The sequence below is a fragment of the Varanus komodoensis genome, unplaced genomic scaffold (assembly GCF_004798865.1).
Source record: "Varanus komodoensis strain SLA01 unplaced genomic scaffold, ASM479886v1 scaffold5, whole genome shotgun sequence".
NCBI classification, from domain to species: domain Eukaryota; kingdom Metazoa; phylum Chordata; class Lepidosauria; order Squamata; family Varanidae; genus Varanus; species Varanus komodoensis.
The window spans coordinates 16,335,576-16,358,099 of record NW_025336087.1 but is presented as its reverse complement, the minus strand read 5'-3'; the positions used below and the strand labels follow the sequence as shown (position 1 = coordinate 16,358,099).

The 22,524-nt window shown below is 41.8% G+C and overlaps 1 protein-coding gene across 1 annotated transcript in view; it reads right to left on the bottom strand.

The window, feature by feature from the left end:
- VCAN (versican) overlaps positions 1 to 22,524 on the bottom strand; it is a 147,055-nt gene that overhangs the window by 107,643 nt on the left and 16,888 nt on the right. Inside the window, exons 2-3 of the mRNA XM_044446193.1 lie at positions 18,280 to 18,346; positions 2,836 to 3,213 (exon numbers count right to left, since the gene is read on the bottom strand). Of these exons, the coding sequence (XP_044302128.1) occupies positions 2,836 to 3,213; positions 18,280 to 18,340 (439 nt within the window). The 5' untranslated portion in view covers positions 18,341 to 18,346. The remainder of the gene's footprint in view (positions 1 to 2,835; positions 3,214 to 18,279; positions 18,347 to 22,524) is intronic.

Genomic DNA, 22,524 nt, shown 5'->3' with positions numbered 1-22,524 from the left:
ACCCGGTTCATACAAGATTCTGGGATAACTGGGGGCTGCGTAACTCCTGATGAGCCATGGTGCTTGCTTGAATATGCAACCCCTGCTCAGAAGTCACAAAACCCTTGGTTTGTTGTAGGTTTATACAAAAATGGCTTGTCCCTCAAACAACCATCAGTGGTCAAGTTTGCACAGCATTCAAAGTATCGCCTGGCATGTCATCCAAACCGGGCCAGTGTTGTAACACAGGGAGGTCTCACAGGGCTGAAGTTCCAGGACTTATGGATGACTCTGCCACCTACACTCCCCTCCTGTCATGAGGTTTCTCTGTCCCCTGTACTTGGCTACAATCTTGGGAGTGACAAAGGGAATTTTCCAGCCACAAAAAAGAGTTATGAGCTAGTCCCTTTGTAATTTGGAGGTGATCTGGTGTTAAGTTATTTAGACCCACTAGATTTATGAAAAATCTAGAATTTGTTTCCTGGGGTGGATCAGTATGATTGCCAGAATTTTTGTACTGTCCTTGTGGGTGTAGGAATGGATAAGCATGATGAGCCGCCCCACTTCAACTACTATCACTTCATCACTGGACACCATACATTTCTTTCCTGGGATGGATCAAGAAGAGTAACTAAAGATACTGCAAAAAGGACAGGGCGAGAAGACATGTATTGGCTTGAGCTTGGAGGACAGAAGATGAACTGTGCAGAGGCACTGGAAAAAATGCATAGGTATCTGTGCTTGTTTGAAGGACTCATTAGTTATTCCCTTGCTACAAATTCAGAGTCCTAAATCAGAGCTGGGAAGGATCAGAATGGATCTTGGTCAGCAGCGTGAAAAGAAGGATCCCAAGCATTTGTCCATCCTTTTTGCCTTCCCTGATGGGAAGGCATCTGGTTTACTTTACTCAACTCTTCTTGCCTCCACTTACTCATAATGTGGATCAATTCAAGCCATTTAAACATCTGTTTAAGTAAGATCTGGATTACATTAAACAAATGATTACGACAGAAGGAGTGTTAATATTTGGTGGGGCTCTGTGCAGAATTAAGAACATGTGGCTATAATTCTGGTCACAGTGTTATGACTGTAAAATATGGCCACAGTACTTTTTGGTTGAGGAGGGGAGTCATAGCCTCTATGCACTTTATTATTTTTGTATGTAGTAAAAAGCATTTGCCACCATAATATATGAAGGCTACCTTGTTGGTTCAAATTTAACCCCTAGCAACTCCTTAACCATGAATAAAGGATGAACAAGGAATGTTTCCTCTGTAATCCCTGTTCTCCTGTCCTCATGGTCATAAATTCCTTCAGCCTATCCTTTGGCAGCCCTAATAACACAGAAATGCATTGATGTTACCCATCAATACTAACTAAGGTTCTCCCTTAACCAACAACCTGAAACTTCAGGATTAAATCCTGGTTAAGAGCGTTAATGGTTTAAAAACTGAGCTGAGGCAATATTTAACTTTGCTTAAGGCAGGAGAGGAGAGGAAAAGGGTTGAGAAAAGGACACCACCCCAAACTGAATGCCAAATTCCTTCTGCAGAAAGATCGCAGCAGTATTACATCATTAGTTCTGATATAAAAATAATAGCGTTAAGTCTTACAAGAATCCCAACTAGTAATACTAAGAAATATCATGAAAAGATATGGCAGGATATGACTGGGCATCAGGAGAGCAGGGTTCACATTCAGTGAATATATGGGATTCCTAGAAATCATGAAAACAAATACACCAGCTCTACATAAAGGAATAAGAATGTAAGAAGAAACTTATTATCTAGGGGGGAATAGCAGAAAGAACAGCATAGGGGATCCTTGGTAATAGGAATCAAAAATGGGAGATTCCACAGTCAAGCCTGGATTAATAAGAAGAATGGCCAAGCTGTCAGTGCAGAGGCAAGAGATGTGAATGATGCAACTAATGCCTATAGCAATTTAATGTAATTTAATTTAATTAAAACATTTCTATCCTGTCCTTCATGAAAATGTCTCAGGATGGCTTACAAAACTTAAAATCAACACCAATAATAAAAGTACAATCAGTAATACAATAGATAATAATAAATAAATTGTAATAATAAATATAATCAGTAATAATAGAAATACCATCAGAGTTAAAAATAAGGATGAGTTAAAAGGATGAGTAAATGACATTCCTTTTTAAAAAAATGCGACTGTTAACTTAAGCATCTAAAATCCCTAATTCTTAAAATGACGGTTAAATAAAAAGGTTTTCACTTGGCGCCGAAAAGAATATAAGCTCGGCACCAGGCGAGCCTCTCTGGGAAACACATTCCACGGTCTGGGTGCCACCACAGAGAAGGCCCTGCTCCGGGTAGATGTTATTTTTACCTCCTTCAGGAGTAGGGCCTTTCCTGCAGATCTTAAGGAACGTGAGGGCATATAAGGAAGGAGATGTTCCTTCAGGTATCCTGGTCTCAAGCCATTTAGGATTTTATAGGTTAATACCAGCGCCTTGAATTGGGCCTGGACTTCAATCAGGAGCCAGTGTAGCTGGTAGAGGACGTTATATGAGAATAATGACCGTCCACGTCAGCAACCTGGCAGCTCTATTTTGTACCAATTGAAGTATCCAGATCATTTTCAGGGGCAGGATTTACTGGCCATCCACCAAGGATAATGAGCTAAGATACCTGACCCACCATGCTCCATCATTTCTCCCCACCCATGAAACTAAATTAAGAGAGGAATTAGAGAGAACAGAATAGTGACATTACAGTATCTTGTTGGTAAATGAGAAACACTATTAAACACAGTTCATTTTCATCTTACAGCTGGTTAGTTTTGGAGTTAGCAGATCCATAAGTTTAGCAAATGAAATCTTACCATCAACAGCCAGTGAGACAATGTCTTGAGTATCTTCAATTCCATACATAACATCACAGCGGTAAACCCCAGCATCACTTGCCCGCAATTTCACCATAGTCAATGATGCATCTCCAATGTCTTCTGGATGGGTTGGAACCGACACTCTCCCTCTATAGCCTTGCCCTATCTTGATATTCCCATTCTGGGCCACTAATACTGTGGTTTCTCTTAAATCTTTTCCACCTTTGTCCTGTTCAATCTTCGACCACTTAATCCGGAGAAATTCAGCGGTGTTGTAGTAACTAGGAGGCAGAGTTGGCAAGGTCGAAAAGAAGCATGGGAGGACAGCTCTTCCAGCAAGCAAGCCCTTCACTGGTGGGCTTTTTTCTACTTTAACTGGAAGAGAAGATACCATATTAGTGAGCCAGCAGATCTGAACTAATGACAAAGACTACAATAACCCCCTTTTATTAGTGCAGCTCAGAGCTCAATCAGTAGTGAAAGTGAGCAGGAGTGGATTGATAGAATGTGCAGGAAGGCATTGCCATAGTCCTCCTCAGCCCAATGTCTTCCAGATGGGAAATGCTGAAAGTTATAGTCCAATTTATTTAGAGGGTGCCAGGCTGAGGAAGGCTTCATAATGGTTTGAACTTTAAACCCAAATTCTATCACACAACTTAAAGAAAGAATATAATATTGGGAACAAACCAGAAGACGATGCATTTTATTCCCAACATTGCTCAGTCCTAAAACAGAGGAAGATCAGGTGCATTGGTCACAGGCAGCAGGACTAAACCGCAGGTGGCCGGGTGGTTTCTTGTACAGAGGACTGTCCTCTATTTGAAAGACCATCCTGTCCAATTCCAGTTTAAAGGTAAAGACCCATAAGAACTGTTTCTTATCAACAGTTCACACATGGACAGCAAACTGAACAGGCAGGCCGATACATTATCTGATCACAGAGGTCAACATGGTAAGATGTATTTTATTTATTTTCAAAGTTTAATAATTAATTATAATTTGCATCAATACCTGAGGATCAACATAAGTAAATGTTATGCAAATCAAACAACTCCTTTTGCCTGTTTTTGAGGAGGCACTAATGCTTTTCCTCTTTTTTGGCCATGATCACCATAAGCAGCCTTCCTAATGAGTCCATGCAGGTTTAGGACTCACTTGAATGTGCTTTTAACATAGATGAATATCCCCATTCATGTTTCAGTAAGAAAGCACAATATTGCATGACCATCTCTAAGCCCAGTAGAAGCTGGAAACATAAGCCCTCTTCCCCACCATGAAAAGCTGTCCTGATACACATTTGTAACATGGATCCCCTCATACATTCTAAATGAAAAATTGGAGAATCATTTAGTCTGCTTTGGTTCCTTCTAATCCCTTTATTCAAGCTTTTTATACTTCTACCTTATTTATACCATTATTTTATACATCTCCAGCTGCAAACACTTTCTGGCAAAATGTCTCAATCCAACAAAAGAACATCTTTAAAAGAAATGCTGGCTACTGTTCATCTAACCTGCCTGCAGTATGTCTGCAAACCGAACTTTATATTTGCTAACAGTGTACACAAACACCTTTAATCTATCATTGTTATTTGATGTGGTTGGACAACAAAAGCAAGCTTGGCCCTTACTGTCTTACAGACCTCCTAAAATGTGAATCCATTAATTCAAAACAACTGAGAAACATGCGGGCCACCTATAATGAAAAACAGGAAATCAACACAGCCAACATAGGAAAGTTATTTGAACTGTTTTGGAATCAGTTGTTGAAATATGACCTTTCCATCCTATATGCTGAAACTTACACAGTGAGACAAGAAGACAAGTGCTATTACATTTATTTTTATTTATTTATTTAAAACATTTCTATGCCGCCCCCATCACAACAAAGCCTCGGGGCGGGCAACATGCTGGATGGATGGATGGATGGATGGATGGATGGAGATAGAGATGAAAAAGAATATAACTACATGTGCAAAGATGGGATGATAAACCAGATTTCATCCCCTGAATGAAGAAAAAAAGTAAGAGACTTCTGTGGTGCTAATAATGAATCCACTAGTATGGCAAACATGGTCCAATTGTGTGTGACCTGTTTTGACAAAGCAGGAATATAAAGAGATATTTTGAGGCGGAAGTCGAAATGCTTCATAAAATTTAAAGAACATACAACCTGTTTTGCTAACTGCTTTATTAGAAATATAGATTCCTCTTGTAGCTGCTCACATCCTTCAGGGACCCAGCGTCTGCCTGATTGCACTGTTGTTCAGTTGTTTTGTCTATTATCTCAGTAGCTTTGTCTATATACTCCATGGGTCCTCAAACTACGGCCGGTGGGACGGATGTAGCCCGCCATGCCCATTCATCTGGTCTGCACCACCGCCCCCTGCCAGTGGGCATGCTCACTGCGTGGGTGGGAGGTGGTGGCTCGCTCGCTCGCTCTGAGATGGTTTTGGACTCGCAGCGAGTCCAAAACCATCTCCGAGCGAGCGAGCCACCACCTGTCTCCTCCGCGCACGTGCGCTCGCTGCTGTCTTGCAGCGCAGGCTGGAGGCGGTGGCTTGATCGCTCAGAGATGGTTTTGGACTCGCTGGAAGATCTCCGAGCGAACGAGCGAGCCACCACCTTGTGTGCACCTGATGACACCTCACCAGCCTGCGCCCCCAGGCCCCCCCTCCTCACCGGCCCTCACGTGTAGCCACCACCTTTCAACTGGCCCCCTATCGAAAAAGTCTGAGGACCCCGATATACTCAAATTATAACAGATGCTTAGGGCTCTCTCTGTCTTCCTTCAGCAACCTTGATTACCCTGCACAGTCAGCTAAAAAAAGAAAAGCTCTAGGCCCCATGCTGTCATCAAATGTAGCCATCACAATGCACAAACTATTTCTATTCCAAGGGGAAATGGGTGTTCAGCAAAATGCTGCTCTGGACTGAAAGTATGTGTGAGGAGGGACTACACAGGCTAGCCCTTCCTCAGCCATGGGCCACAGCCCACAAGCCACCTGAGAAATGCACATGCTCCTACAAGTCAGGCAAGACCGTCACTGGGCCAAGCACCTCCTCACTTGGAGCTCCATGGGCATACTTCAGGAGGCACGGCAAGCCATTCCCTGCCCAGCCAGACCTGTGGATGGTGAGTTTTCATGGGGGGGGGGGGCGTGCTTCATGCTGCCTTCAACCTTTCCCATGCAGTCTTTCATGTGTGAAGGCATGTCATGTGACCCTCTCTAATGCAACCATACATTCAATCTTTTATCACACTATAGCATCTCCTTAGGAGTGTTTTCTGTTCTGACTTGTAGACCAGTTCTGGCCCACTTGCCCTGGCTGCCTATATGTTTCTGGTCTCGATTCAAGGTGCTGGTTTTAACCTATAGAACCTCATGCAGCTTCAGGCCACAATGCCTATTGGAGCGCCTCTCCCAGCTGCATTCTACTCAGACACTACACTCAACCTCTGGTGTCTTCCTCCAAGTGCTAAATCCAAGGGAAGTATGGAGGGTGGCATCAAGACAGGGACTTTTTCAGTGGTGGCCCCCATCTATGGAAACCCCTCCAGCTGTGGCCCAGCTGGTGCTGAATCTGTCATCTTTTGGGGCCAGGTTAAAACACCCCTCTTTTCCCTCAAGATTTATTTGACCACCTAGGAGCTTGAGGGGCACCACCAGGTTGTTTCAGAGTCACTCTCTGTGTGTTATTCCTTGCTATTGTCTCTTTTTATTATGCTTTTAGCTGTTTAAAACTTTTAAATATTTTTTCATATTTTATGACATTTGATTGTGCTTTTATAATCTTTCTTATAGTCTGTATAAACCATCCAGAGAGCATTGGAAACTAACAAAAAATAAATAAACAATCAGCTCAAATATGCCATTGCAAGTGTGTGGTGAACAGACTATGGAATCATTATTTTATATTTCTTTCAAAGTAAATAATTTCCTGCAGCATGCTATGCTACCTATTGAGAAATTATCTGTTGCCCATTGCCTACTGAAGCAGCCATTTATCCGCTTAGCCTCCCATATGCTTTGCCAAGCAAAATTAGTACACCTAAAAGATGTGGTCAATTTAGAGGCAGTTGCCACCTCTCCTGGAGGAGTGGTGAAGAATGTTTGTTCTCTTTTGTGCATCTGTGAAAATTTAATTGGTAAAAATTTAAACTGAGTCAGTTGTTATCTTACAATTTACATTACCTTCACCAAGCAGTATAAAATGGATCAAATTGGTTTTCAGACAGCATTCCTGCTTATTGTCTTAGACTCTTAGACTTAGAGCAACATATATGGGGATGGAAACATTAAGAGAAATTCATCTTTCTAAAAAGAAGTTAAGGCTTAAGATGAGTGTCCAGTCTCACAAATCGCACCAGTCTGTAAAGATGCATGCAAAATTTATTGTATGCACATACAGTACACATTTGTCTCTGGATAGTAACAATGATGTAACAAAACTTCCAGAAAAGACTTCTTTTGTACAATCACCCTGCCTAATTGACAAGCTTATGTGTGTCTGCATGAACATGCATGTACATGTCCAGATGTCATCTTCCATTTATAACCATTTGCTTCTTCCATCTTTTATCTTACAGCATTAAATCAATTCAGGAAGACAAGACAGAAGACCCGAACAATGTCTTTGGATTGGTAGCACTAAGAACTATCTGTCTGAAAGGATGCTTTCTTTAGAGCGGCTTCAGGTAGCAGCCATATCTGAACAAGGGTAGCCAGGGATCTTACTTTGCAGAAAACAGTTCTCTCTTTGGGGGAGGCAGCAGAGCAGCAAGACTGATTTGAAGCTGTCCTCTGCTTGAAGAGGAGTCCAGTCCAAGTTTTGTTTCAAGTCAAAGAAGGAGAGCAAGCAGAGGCTTTTAGGTTACTCATCAATAGTTGGCATCTGAACAGCAGACTGAAGAGATCCAGAGATCACTTCAGCAGTCTTCTCCATTATAGTTAGATATATTTTTAATTAAATGATAGTTCTAAATTTGTACACACACGTGTGTGTGTGTGTTCAGATATTATGCAGATTGGTGCCTTTTGCCTCTTTTTTGGGTGATCTCTTTTGTCTTTTTGGCAAAAGAGACAAAAGTGGCCACCCTAATTTGAACAAGTTCATGACCATTTGAAAACACTTTCTAGAAGGAGATTCCTGACAAGGCCAGTAGGGCTTAGGAGGAAGACAGAAATCTGCTGGGCTAAGAATTTAAATTTCAGCATGTAAAGAAATAAGGAACAGAAGCACGTGAACTGCTGTTCTTTCCACAGGGGCTCAGATGTAACTAAGCTGCTTTCTGCGAGCAAGATAAGTACAAGCAAGCTGCAGCTTCACAGTTATGCAGAGTTGATTATCTTGCTGGAAGCACTACTAAGCCAAGTGGGAGTACAGATAAAAGCTATACTACAAACTCAGGAAGAAAGACCCACCAGCTGCAATGGGGTAAGCTTGGAAAGCTAGCCAAGAATGGCAGAGACCCAGCTAGGAACATGTCTGGAAGGAAACCAAAGGAAATGTCTCATCAGGTACTGAATTCTGGTTGCTGAAAATCACTGCCTTAAAGACCAAGTCTGGGAGTGTCCCTGTAAAGGAGCTTCAAAAGAGCCATTCTTCATAGGAAAGTTAGCTCGGCAGTAGAAATGGACAACAGAAATGCATTCCAGGATAGACCGTGTAGCTCCTCTGTGAGGAACGGTTATTGCACTTGAGGCTTCTTCAAATGGGGGCGGGCAAAAGAAGATGCAGTGATGCAAGTATATAAAATTATACATGGTCTGAAGATGGATAGGGAGAGGTTTTTCTTCTCTGTCTCATATTCCCTGAACCTGGGGTCATTCAGTGAACCTGAATGGGAGAAGATTCAGGATAGAAAAAAGGAGGCCTCTTTCTGCATGGCACCAACACTGCTCGTGGCCACATGTAGCGATGGCCACCAACTGGAACAGCTTTAAGAGGTTAGACACATTCATGGAGGATAAATCCATTCATGACTACGAGTCAAGAAGGCTTTTTACTATCTCCATTATCAGAAGCAATCCACCTTGGAATTCCAGTTGTTGGAGGACACATGCAGGAGGGCCTTTGATCCAACACACCACATCACAGCAGGAGATCTGACAGAGTTGGTGAGCACACTCACTCTAGTATTCATACCTCAAAAGGCAGCATGACGTAGTAGACTGCATGGGTTACTCTATACTTATTGGGGCTTATTGTAAAATCCACTTATTTCTTAACAGTGCAATAAAGGCGGGTAAGGATAAGGTTTTGCACCAGCCACTATACTCTTTAGCTATGAATTTTCTCCCATGCTTTCATTAAAGTGCACAGATAGAATGCAATGCAAAGCAATCACCTCTCAAACTTATAGGAGCAGTCTTCCACCATGACAGCAAAGGCTGCTGAGTTGTTTCATTAATTGAAAGGGGAGAACCCAGGGAAAAACTAAACATTTCACACCGCTCTTCCTGAAGCCCAGAGGCAGACTTTTCTGAGAGGCTGTGCTTTGAATAAAATCCTTTCTGTTTCAACATTCATCACAATTCCAGCCTCCCTTGTTCAGAGGAGCAGTCCTCTGGCTCTCTGGGGCCAAATCCTGTGCTGTTGAACCTCACCTTATCAATGGAAAAATAGTCTTTGCTGTCCAAGCTTCCCTAAAAATTAAATGTTTTATCTGGCTGGAAAGGAAGGATTTCCTAGGAACTGTTAACATGACTTCTGCTGTGACCCTAGTATTAGCCTGTTCCAGCTGGGCAGCATTTTTCCTCCTGAAGCACTATGCTACAGTAGACATAATAAATATGAGGATGATCCAAGCAAAGTGCCTACATGAGCCAACTTCGTGATCAGCAATGGAGGCAGAAGCTCACATGTTCACCATTCCACAGCCAACTGTTGGAAAGCTGAAGTTCAGGAATGGGGTCATTTTACAAATATACTGTGCCAGGACATTGGGATGCATCCAGAACAACTGCCCTGCCACACAGCCCAGGGCTGCCAAGTGTCCTCTGACATTGTTGACACCCTCAGACAGTTCTTCTTGTAAGGCAATGTGAAAATCCAGTTTGATCCAGCTGCCAGATGGGAGTATGGGCAACAGACATGCGGTGGGAGCGGAATGTGAATAACTTTCGCTGCGTCCCCCTGCAGAAGCAGGGCTGTTAGGTTTGTGCCCTAGCAACATTACTAGAATAGCCCTAATAAGGTAGGTAGAACAGTTTCGGATCACATCGGGTGAGAACCTACGGGAAGGAATGTTCTTTATGAATTGACACAATTGCTAAGAAACACAGTCAGACTGACTGAATAAATGAATAAGACAATTTGAAGTGGATTGCTTTTACAAGAGAGCAGCCTACGTACATTGCGGGAAGATATCAATATCCTGACAGCATATGCTTCATGATGAAATGAAAATTGTCAGCATCCACAACAAAGAGTGGTTATGGCGTGTGTTGTGTTAAGATCAATAGACTAAACAGAAGAAAAGTCTCTAAGTACTATAAAATACTTGTGGGTTTTTCTAGAGTTTTTAACTGGATTACTCATGAGTAAAATACTTCAAGACTGCAGATAAGTGAAAACATTTAAAGCAGGAATTTCAACTCTGGTGCAACAATTGTAAACATCCACACTCCCAGCTTTTTGCCTTCAGTGCTGTTATGATTCTTTACTGAATTGCTAGCAAATGCAGTGTGTTGCAACATTTCGCTGATGTTGCTGCTGGAGCAGCATGTCTGTGGCTCCAGATGGTGGCATAGCAGGGTGGCTCTGTGTCTTCTCCATCACAGAGGACAATGTTCTGATGAAGGTGTCCTCTGTCTGAAGGGCTACCCAGTACTCGGTAAGGACCATAAAAGGATGCAGAGATGCTGAGCATCAGCAGACCAAGTAAGCATACATGTCAGCAGTCCCTGCTATGTTATTTGTATTTCTGTTTAACTTACAATCTATTTCTATTTATAATACAGTTATTATTTCTAAATTTGCATCTATACATCTAAAATGCATTTATATATAGCACATAGATATTTTACACAGACCTGTGTCCTCTTTTACCCTAGTTTTGGTGTTGCATTTCATCTTTTTGTTAGCCTTAAATGCTTTTCACTTAGGCTAATTTTCTATGTGGAAGGAACTACACCTATACATGGATTGTCACATTTAACAAGCACATACCAACATCTTGTGCTCTCAGCATGACTTGCTGAAACAGACCAAAGGGTCCAATATTCTCTTTCAAATAAAAGCCAACCCCTGAAGTTTCATGCAGAAGGCATGAAATCTTTCTCCCTCTGTTTGTCTCTGATATCGATCTATCTGACCTTTGAGCATAAAAAATCCATTTAGAGTTATCCTTGGCTAAGAAGACTCAAACCACATCCTATTGCAAAAGCAGGAATGTGTGCTGCTCCCTCCTTTCTTTTACTCTGGACTACATGGAGGTCCCCTGATTTGGATCAGGACTCCAGCTTCTGAGTGCTTATGGATCTTTTAAAGTGAATGGATCACTATTGCAGGTGCAAGGAAGCCTTGATCCAGATCAGGACTGCAGCACAGAAAAAGGGTTAAAGCCCCAGTGTTCCTTGAACTGGGATCCTAAGCCAGACTGGGGTCTCTGTGTGTGAAGAAGGAGGAGGAGGAATGAATGAATGAATGAATGAATGTGTTCTTTGGCCCTAGCTATTGATAGGCACACAATTTATAAGCCTTCTAAGGCTAGTATGACAATGACATTTCAATAAGTCATTTAGGCATGTATGAAGAAATACAGCTCCCTGAGTGAACTAGTAGATGTGCTTGGAAGTCCTTGGCAACCTCAGCTTTTGAGTAATAATACACACTGTGCAACACACATGACTGCTGGAATCATCAACTGTGATGATCAACATGCAGGTTACAACAAACACCATTTAGAAAGGGCAACCAGCAGTGCCCTTTGCATGAGTCAAAAAAATTCAGGCCAGATTTGATTATGCTCAGAAGCACCTCTTTCCCTGGTTATTACATTAAAACATATCAACAACAAATGTTTGTAAAATAGTGCCTTCTCTTCTCTTCTCTTCTCTTCTCTTCTCTTCTCTTCTCTTCTCTTCTCTTCTCTTCTCTTCTCTTCAATACAGTGATATTGGTGCCCGCTAGACATTTTGGACTGCAACTCCTGTAAGTCCCAGTCAGCATGGGCAATGGTCAGGGATTACGGGAACTGCAGGGTAAAACAGCTGGAGGGTATTAGGTTGCGGACCACTGCAGACCACCAGCTGTTACCTACCTAGAAGTGCCTTCTGTGCAGCTGTTTCATCAGGTGTAAAGCAGCACTTAGGAGCACCCAATTAATGTGCAGATTCCTAATGCAGATACACTGAAAGATTCAGGTCGACCTGCAAAGACTTGCTTGGGGCTTTGACAATGAAAAAAAAATAAATTGAATTTTAACAAAAACATTTCTGTTCTACCAGATGGCTTGTGGTCTGACTTAGTACTGTAAAAAGTAGGGGGGATGGTAAACCAGGCATAATGCAGGATTCTTTACTCTTTCAAACTCTGGCTGTAAATCATGAAAGTAGGCAAATGTACATTCCAGCTGCTGCTGCAGTAATATTTAAGAAGGCACATATATCTAAATGTAGTACTATGAAACACCCACGTCATATACATGAAACACAGATACTTGTTTCTGTTACTTGTTCAGACTGACTGGCATTTAAAACAAATGCTAAAGTACTGCAGTTGATGACCACCCTACCATTAAGGCTTCTAGGAATCTCCTGAAATCACTTCCAAAAGCCACAACTATGTTGAAGAAGTCAGTCCAAACTACTTTTGCTGGCCTCACCAACCTACCAGACCAGCTTAACATGTTGAAGGGTTCATCTGCTCTTAGGCCCACCCAGCTACATCTCAATCCTCCATTTTTCTAGGATGCACAGTACTTATATGGACCCTATATACGGCTCAGGCAAGAGCATATATGGAAGAATGTGATTAATAGCTGAACAGAGGAAGGATTTTCAGTTTACTGATGCTGCCTAGACCAGATGCAGTTCAGCAGCCATCTGGAGTCCTACACTGAGCAGTAGGTTGGACCTGATGATCCTCTGGCCTCTTCCGACTCTACTGTTCCATGATGCTATGAGGTGCAAAGGAGCAGTCTACTCTCTCCCACCCACAGTATAGCAGCAAAATGAGCGGGAGCCTTCCTTCATGCTATGGAAGGCTTAAAGGATACACCAGTGAAGAAGTTAATTAAAACAGTTATTGTTTTCCTCTTCAACAAGAGTAGAATTGGAAACTCCTGCCTTTACCTAGATACATCTAAGCCTAGAACCACCTAATGATGAAATTATAGAATGATAGTGGTCTATGATAGAGAGCTCACCTTTCTTCCTTCCATTGAAAATGCCACCAGGAAAGCCATTGGCCACCCAGAGAGCACAATGCTAATGGGATGGTTTTTACAAAAAATTAATAAATAATATTCCAACGCTCCATATTTACCAGAGATAATCCTAATACTTTGGTTGCCAGCAAATCATTGGCCCAATTTGGTTCCTATTTTGGCCAGGGCTGAGTGCTCAAGCAAGTTCAAAACTTGTTGAAACATGCATTGTGAGTTTATAAGGTTGTCACTGTTTGAGCCTCAGGCTCTTCCTTAGGGCTTCTAGATGTGAAAATCTCTGAAGGTTGGGTAGAGGCAGTTTAGCACCCATGCAGGCTCATGAGCACCAAAAGCATCAGGCAGAGCAGAGTAGTTTCTCAGGCATATTCAGAACTGTTGACAAACTATTGCAAAGCAATTATTTTTCGTAGCACTTTCCCCAGCTTGATGTTTTCCTTCATGAAGATGTTGGGGAACTGTAGTTCAACTCATTTAGGAGGCATTAGACTGTAAAGTGCCATTGCAGATCTTTCACCCAAGGAACAAACACCTCCTTGACTTTTTCGATCAGCAGAAGACAGGGGATTCAAGGACAGATTGTGGGAACTGGACCCACCTCTCCCAAAATACAGCATTCCAAGGTGGTTACCTCATACTCTGCATCCGAACTAGAAAAGATGAAGGGTCATAATTCTTGGCTGAAATATCACAGCGGACAAGAACCAAGATAGACTAAGAGTCTGGCTTGGTGGAAAACATGGTTGAATGGGCAGGGCCTGAGAAAGAGAGATGCAGTTTAATAAGTCCAATCGTCTGATGCCAGCTGAAGTGAACTAGCCAACTGAGTGATGCCTGGTAATCCCACTGTCTGGCTTACAAGAGGTAGGAAAAGATGGCACAAACTGCTCAGTTGGGAAGGCAGAAGAGGGATTAAGTTTGGCATCAGCTTCTTGACTTGAACGGTGCTTTCTCTCATTAAGCTGTTCCATTAACTAGATGGATTGTCTTTCGCCAATGACTTTGACTGGTTGACCCACTTTGCCATAATCATAGAATCATTGGCTCTGTAGTTGGAAGACTTTCAACTTGATTTGCTTGGAAGGGCAAAGATGGGGGCAGGGAGACAAAGCTGCTCCCAGTTTTCATTGGTATGGCCCTGAGTGGTAGAGTACCCAGCAATGTAGAATAATGGTAGAGAAGGCTTCAAGTAGTGTCACAGTTTAACCCTATACATATTTACTTAAAAGCTGGTTCCTCCATCTTCAATGAGCCCTAGCCATAAGGATGTATAGATTGTAAATTGAAAGAATTTGATGCCTTCCTGCAAAATTAGATTAGATCAAGATAAACTGCGGAGGAAGGGCTCAGCAGTTATAGGCAACCTATAAATATGGGTATAAATTAGTAAATAAACAAGGTTGCTTTAACTATGGAAGTGAAGAAGCACATAACCAAATGGCAATCAGGTGGGTCAGGAAAAATGGCCATGTTATCTCTGAATTTGTTCCCCACGTGAAGCAGCCATTACCACACCCTGCAGATCACTCAACTCAATCTGAGTTGTCATGATACTGTGCCTATCCAAGCATCAATCTGTGATGTTAACAAATCTCTCTATTCCCACACAGATGTACAAACACACACACGTACGCAGGTGGAATGAAACAGTCGTTTAATGACAAATGAAGTCGTTTAGTGTCCGATAGTGGTCTCTGCATAGAATATCATTCTTCTTTTGAAGATAAACTGATTGTTGTTGTTGTAATTGAAAAGGCAGAACATATTTGTAGATTTTCTTTATTTATAAAAATTCTATTCCACCTGTTAGCCAAAATGGCTATGTGGGCAGGATACAAAAATAATAATAATATAATAACAAAATAAGCACACTAAACAATACTATTAAATTAAATATATAAACTATAACAGTAGAACAATAAAAACACAGAAAAAAACCCACAATAAAGTCACACAGTAACCTCAATTAATTTAAAAGCAAAAGCACAGTGGCATTAAAACAAATAAATGCAATATAAAATCATATTAAAATTACATCAACTATTAAAGTATTGGGTAAATGAAAAGGGCTTCCCTTGGTGATGAAAAGAATATAGGGAAGGCATCAGGAACCTCATTTGGGAACTGGTTCCAAATGTGAGGTGCCACTACCAAAAAGGCCCTTCTCCTTGTAGCCACTCTCCTAATTTCCTTCAGAGGGGGCTCTCTGAGAAGAATCTTAGATGATGATTTTAGGGTCCAGGAAGGGACATGTACTAAGAGGTGCTCCTTTAGATTTCCTGGCCCCAAGCTTTTCAAGGCTTTCAGTATTAATGCTAATGCTTTGAATTGGCCTTGATTACAACTAGTAGCCAGTGAAGCTGAAAGCTGGCATTCTATGTTCATATCAACCAGTCCTTGTCAACAGCCTCTCCATCCTCTTCCGGACCAACTGAAGTTTCCAGACCATCTTCAAAGGGAGCCCCACATAAAGAACATTACAATAATCCAGGTGAAAGGCTACCAGAGCATGAATTATTGTTCAGTAACTAAGGGGCAGGGAGACTTTAGAATAAATAAGCTAGTAGTAAGGAAAAATGTTGAAGGTAAGGGCGGTCAGTAATTCTGATCTTAGACCTTATTTTATTTGTAAGGGAATATTTCTGATCTTACACATTCTTCTTCTGTAAGGGAATTTCCCTTTCCTAATCCATATCATCACAAGCATTACACCCACTGGCAAATATTTAAATTATTCCACCATTTACGTCATGCGCTAATTTAGGCTGTTATTCAAGGTAACACCTTAACTACAGACTGCACAAATTGTAATGGAAATCTCCACCTCAATAGAATATTATAGCCCATAAAATCTCCTAATGGTTAATTCACAAACCAGTTAAATCAAAATATATCCCTTCTAACATAAATTTATGATGTGCCCAATTTTCGAGAACAAGCTTAAACAATTATTGCTGGGAGAGAAATCAAACACAAGTAAATCCATTCCCTGAACCCTAAATGACCTAATGCAAGCGTTGTTTGATGCTTGTGCAAAGAGCACTTCTGTGCAAGAATCAGCATGCAATCCATGTGCAGCTTGTCACATACCAACATCTGTATGTTTTGTTTTATGTGTATATGTAACTCAAGGGGCAAGTTGCACACCAGGTCTTTCCATGCAGCATTTCTGTAAAGGTGGCCACAAACCAGATTAGATGCTTATGTGCACTTCCCAGAGACTCACCCCATTGAACATGGTGGGACTTGCTTCTAAGGATTGCACTGTAAATCTGACTGCTCCGACTTAATTAGTATGGACTATTTATGCAGTCCAGTAGCTGCAAGCTCACCAGAAGATAGCAAGTGAAACTTCTCACATCATATAATGCTATCCAGCTACATACATCTGCCAGCCGATCACAGATTGCTTGGCACAGCAATTTCCCCCTTTCCCCTGCACACACACCCCAACTCTGTGCCAGCATCCTGGGAGATCCTCTGGAGGAAATTTGAAGGAGATTCAGGGGAGGGGGGAAGTGTTGCAAGAGAAAAGTGAGAAAGGGAAAATCAAATTTTCTGATAATGTCAACACAGCTAGTTGCTCATAAAAGGTGTGACTGACATGACAGGACCTTTTTCCAAATGTTAAAAGACTGCAGGTAATCAACCTGTAAGCCTCTGTTCCAACTCACAACCACTATGAGATGATTCAAAGGCCAGAATAACTTTTATTCATGAGAGCTAGCACCTTGAAAGCTTCAAACCAGTACCTGGCAGTCAGGAAAAGTAATAGGAACAATAAGCACACTTCCTGCTCCAAACATTCAGAACAGTGTGAAATCAGAATGTTTGACAGGCTGAAGCAGGGCTGCTGTACTTCCTAAGGTCCAAGAGCCACATTAATTCTTGGACAGACAGGGAGAGGTAGAAAAAGACTGCCACGAGGCCTGCTCCTCTCCTTTCAGGACCATTACCACCAGCTTCCATGTGGGAAATACCCCAGTTATGTTTTAAATATAATTGAGTTTGATTTTCTTCCTTTCTTGCTTGTAAGCTGCCTTGGAAAGATTTGTATCCTGAAAGGAGAGACATGAACCACTGAAAAGAATGGATGTGTGGGGGGAAGGTTAGTGCCCCGGGGCTATCGACAGGGGCTCCAGCAGAAGCCAGAAGACGGGAAACAAGCCAGTATTGGCAGGGAAAAGCCTCTGAATCAGCTTTATACCTGATGATCAGGCACCCCAGCATTGCCTACCCAGCCTGGGAGTGCCTCTCCACAGTTTCTGGCAGGAGCCTTCCGAAGTACATCTACAGCTCATGGGACGCATTGCGAGGGAGAACAGAGGCTCGGTGGCAGAGTGCATGTTTTGCATGCAGAAGGGTCTCCCTGGTCCAATTTTATGGACTGGGAAGGAATTCTCCCTGAAACCCTGGAGAGTAGCTGCCAGTCTGTGGTGACAATGCTGGACCAGATGGACCAGTGCCCTTCCTCAGTTTAAGGCACCTTCATATGGTTCTCTGTCTTCCCCAGTTCTACTTGGTGACCCTAGATAATCAGCCTCTGGATTGTGTGAACCACCCAGAGATCTTTGGCTGCTGGGCAATATGGAAATGCAGTGTAATAACAACAACAGCCTGTGCCTTTCTGCATGCAAGTTGTGTGTTCTACCACTGCACTTAAAATCTGAGCACACTCTCTCATCCGCTGTCTCAGCCTAAGAGATGATCTCAGAAAAGAACGGCCATCTTCTTTTCTAGCAGGCACTCCCTGCCTTTGTTCATCAGCTGCTGTTTCTCTGTATACTTGCTGTTTAAATACTTCATTGTCAGAGGGCCATGTTTCAGCCCCTAACAGAAGAAAAGAAGTAGCCAATCCTAATGGTATAAAAGAGTTTTCCTTTATTTTTGTGTATCCCCAATCAAAGCAGAAGAACCAGAAATGTCTAATTAAAAGTATTATCTGTCAGACTAATTACTTCAGAAGCGATTTGCCAGTTACTGAAAGGACAGTTTCTCTACTTCTCTGAGGGAAACTTCAGAACATATTTCCCTGCATGAAGCCCTTACCTTTGCGAAGCGCATGTGCGATGGCCAAGGTCCAACACATCCATAATATTTTTTTAAACATCTTGACCTACAAGCAATGCAAACACAAAATAGATTAAGTGTTGTTGTTACTCGTTGTAGGAATTATATAAATTTATAAAATTACGCATTTTCTTGACTTCATTCTAGCCTTGTAGACCAAGGTTTTAGTGTCCACAGGTCAAAATTTCACTCATGGTCTTCATGAAATATGTTCCTTGACTTTTTTCTTGATCATGACCTATGTTATCAAGCATTTTAAAAGTAGGCCAGAAACAGTGAGGGTTCAATCCTATAGCTGCTACATTGAGTTTAGACGGCCTTGGGCAAATTTGGGACCCAACTCCTTGGAACCTTGGAAATACACTTCCAAATGCTGTCACTCCACCCTTGCCACTGTCTCAGAAAGAACCACACTGGCTGTGCCTACAAGGTTGGAAGACAAGGAAGGAAGGCTTCTGCAGGATAGAAGTTATCCTGGCAGTATCTTAGCTTGACCTCCTTGTGAGCACTTGCAAAAAAAAAAAAAAAAAGGTATCCCAGATCAGAAGTTTAAGCCTTTTGCAGGACTGGAGAAGCACAGATGTATCCTTCACCTCCATGTTTCTCTTGTCCTTGATAGGAGACCTGAAGGACTGAAAGGTTACAGGCAGCCATGCTGGATGCTGCTGTTCATCAACGAATCAGTAAACACAATCAATTCAGCAACTTTCAATTAACTAAAAGGCTGTCCCCAGTCAAAAGATCTATCTACTTGTCTACTCCCATCAGCCCCAGCCAGTATAGCCACAAGTAAGGGATTATGGCAGTTGGACCTCAAAAGTTCCAGAGGACCACAAATTGGAGAAGCCTGAGTTAAGTAACTCCAGGATCCCAAGACTTCTGCATGGTAGGATATAACTACCATGATTCTCATATAGTAGTATACAGATACTCTAGGATTCCAGTTGTGACTAACCATCTTCAGTTGTACTCATGTGTTTGTGCTTGTTTTCACTCAGCTGCCTGCATCTTTTCCTTCAATACATTAAAAATTTTATCTTACAAGGTGTACCAGGTTCGGATCTTAAAGTAACCTTACACCAATTCTCCAATTACCCACAGCTTCCTATTATATTAACTGTTTCCAAACAAATTGTTTTATTATTTATACAGTGAATGCTAAAGAAAATATCATTCTTAGCAATATTTCTAGATGGGAATTTATTTATTTATTTTTTATTTTATATTGAGATTTATATTCTGCCTTTTTCCTACAAAGGGCTCAAGGCAGCTTACATCATTCTCCTCCTCCAACTTATCCCCACAACAGCAACCCTGTGAGGTAGGTTGGGCTGAGAGTCTGTGACGGGCCCAAAGTCACCCAGTTGGCTCCATGGCCGAGGGGGGACTCAAACCCAGATCCTCTGAGTCCCAGTCCCATGCTCTTAGTCCATAGATATTTTGATAGCTGTTGACTATAAGCTTCTCCTTCCAAAATTAACTTTTCGGGTTTTTTCCTTTCAGGAATAATATGAAAATGTATACAGAAATTGAAACTTTATGCAAGTGTTTGTCATTATAAACTCTTCTAACTGCTGATCTTAGTCATTTTCATAAGCAGTGGATATTGTAAGACAAGGGCTACAAGCCAGTCCGCGGTAATGCATTCTTAGATTCCATTAGCCAATGTGAAGAAAGTGTGGTTAACTTGGCTGGACTGCAACCATCATTGGTGTACTTAATATGATGTGTGCTTATTCTCTTGAAAGAATGTGCACTATGCAAATACTTTAGCGATGTTAGCAATGCCAATTGATTAGCCAACTATGATCCTTAGTTGACTAAGTGTGAAGAGCATTAAGAGAGAAATAACCCCCAATTAATAAACAATAGCTAGTCACCATCTGGTTCTGGGATTTTTTAATCTTTTCTTTCCAGAAATTGTTTTCAAAATCTTGGTTTATAAAATCCAGCTATTAATGTTAGGTGGAATGCACAATGTTCAGTCCATGTACAGTTTATGCAAATTTTAAGCATAGCAGTAGTTCATTTGAAAACTGCAATTGAAAACAGACTTTTCAATCCAATCCCATGTAAAAGTACATCCCACTGAGTTTAATGAGATTTTTTTTCCAAATAAGGAGGCACCAAATTGCAGCCATGCAGTGCAAGCTTATGTATGTTTATTTGAAAGTATCCCTCTAACAGTGAAGTCCTATCTAGATCAACTCAAAAAGTAAGCCCCACAGAATTCAAGTTTTGTTTACCATTAAGTGAAATTACAGCCTATATTCAGTGCATCTCAGGTGACTTCCAGGTGAGACTTTTATCCCACAATTGTGCTGCTTCTTTCATAGAATGTAACGGTGTGGGAGAGTCATCATTCACTCCCAGCCCTCCTGTGTTTTCTCACCACTTCTTCCATCTTTTTCCTTACCACAGAAAATCCATTAAGGGGAAAAACCAAAATTGCTGCAAAATGCCTTCTGACTGTTAGCAGTAGGAGTCCCTCAGGCTGGAGGCAGCCTTACTCTCACTTAAGCATGGATAGGATTGTAGTGTTAGTTTCAAATCTACAGCTGAGTTCCAATTATCCCATGCATTATCCAATGTTACACAGATTAGAAAGTTACTGGAATTCTGTATGGGTACACCCCAGTTCAAACATCATAATAGGCAGTCTGAGATGCTTTTCAAATCAGGAGAATGGTTCAAAAAGGAAACACATAACATCTCAGATTAGTCATTTTTGATGTGATTGCCTTGAAAATTATACTTGTGTCATAGTATTCATTTAAAGGAGCCTGGAGTCCTGGAGTACTAATGGGCACAGTCAGCATTTCCCTATACACAAGTTGACCTGATCTTTCAGTGGAACGTTGTCACTGACTTCGAGGCATTAGATGGCATCCAGAATTACATTTTATCTCTTTTTTCCAGCATGCAGAAAACAGAGAAGCAAATTGCAAAAGCCCTGCACGAACTGCAAACTTGTAATTAAAATGTGCTGACAAACACACCATCATATGTAAATTAATGCTTATACTGATTTTTGAACAGTACTATCAGACAATGGGATCTTCAGAGAAGGATGAATTGCAAAGCCCTCACCATATATGCTGACTATGTATGGCATTTACTCTACATGCTCGCTATGGGTAATTACATGTACATGGTAGTCATTTGCCATTGGTTGTAACTACAGCTATTATATGATTAAAGAAATCATAGGGATATATCCTACATATGCTTAGACATTAAAACATCCTATGAGTCCTAGCATTCCCTTACCGATCTTGCTTCCTGGGGAAAACTCGGAGTTGTAGGACTTTTTTCTGTCTAAGCATTCATATAGTTGCATCCCTAATTGACTAATCATATGAATTTCAGTGGATTACAGTTACATACTTTTATATATGGGTAAACAAATATTTCTTAAGGAACAAGCCTTGCTTTTAGGCAGCATGCCCATACATTGCCATGCCTGATTAAATTGTGGCATCCCTTTCACTGATTAAGAGATTGGAATGGATACACCTAGCCATCAAGGGGTGACCGTTTGGTACTCTTGGTGCTACCTCCTGGCTCATGACATAGCAAACCACGGCAAGCAGGAGGGGTGAGGCATGGCACAACAGACCCTGGGGCTAAACTAAGTCACAGGTGCATGAGCATGCATGTGCCACCTTCCAGGACAGTCCCCCAGGTGTGGCATTAGGCCTCGCATTATTCTGTTGGAGCCCAGAATCCCCAGGAGGCCTGTACCACCATCCTGCTTTCCATGGGCACTGCATAAAACGAAGGGAGAGGGGCCGGGAAGCCCTGGATTGCACCGTTCTTGATCCACTTCTGCTCCACTTCTTGCATCCTTCTGCCACGGGATGCCCTCTTCTCCCCTATCCATGCATCCCCTTTTACGAAGAGCAGTGTCCTTAGGATACAGGATCCTTTAAACGTTTTTTCTCACTCACACAAATAGAGAGGGAGGGAGAGACTTTAGAACATACATAAATTAATACATGCAAATTTGTGCTGTGGAAGTGTGTGTGTGTGTGTGTGTGTGTGTGTGAGAGAGAGAGAGAGAGAGAGAGAGAGAGAGGAGGGCCTGAGCCCCTGGTTCATAGCACATTCCTACTCAGCCAACCACAAACAACTACCCACATAAACTCCTCCTATATGTAGTCCCCATGCCTGGTCTGCACAGGGTTACCTGCCTTGTGCCTTCCCCTCTGGGCCTTGGCTAGC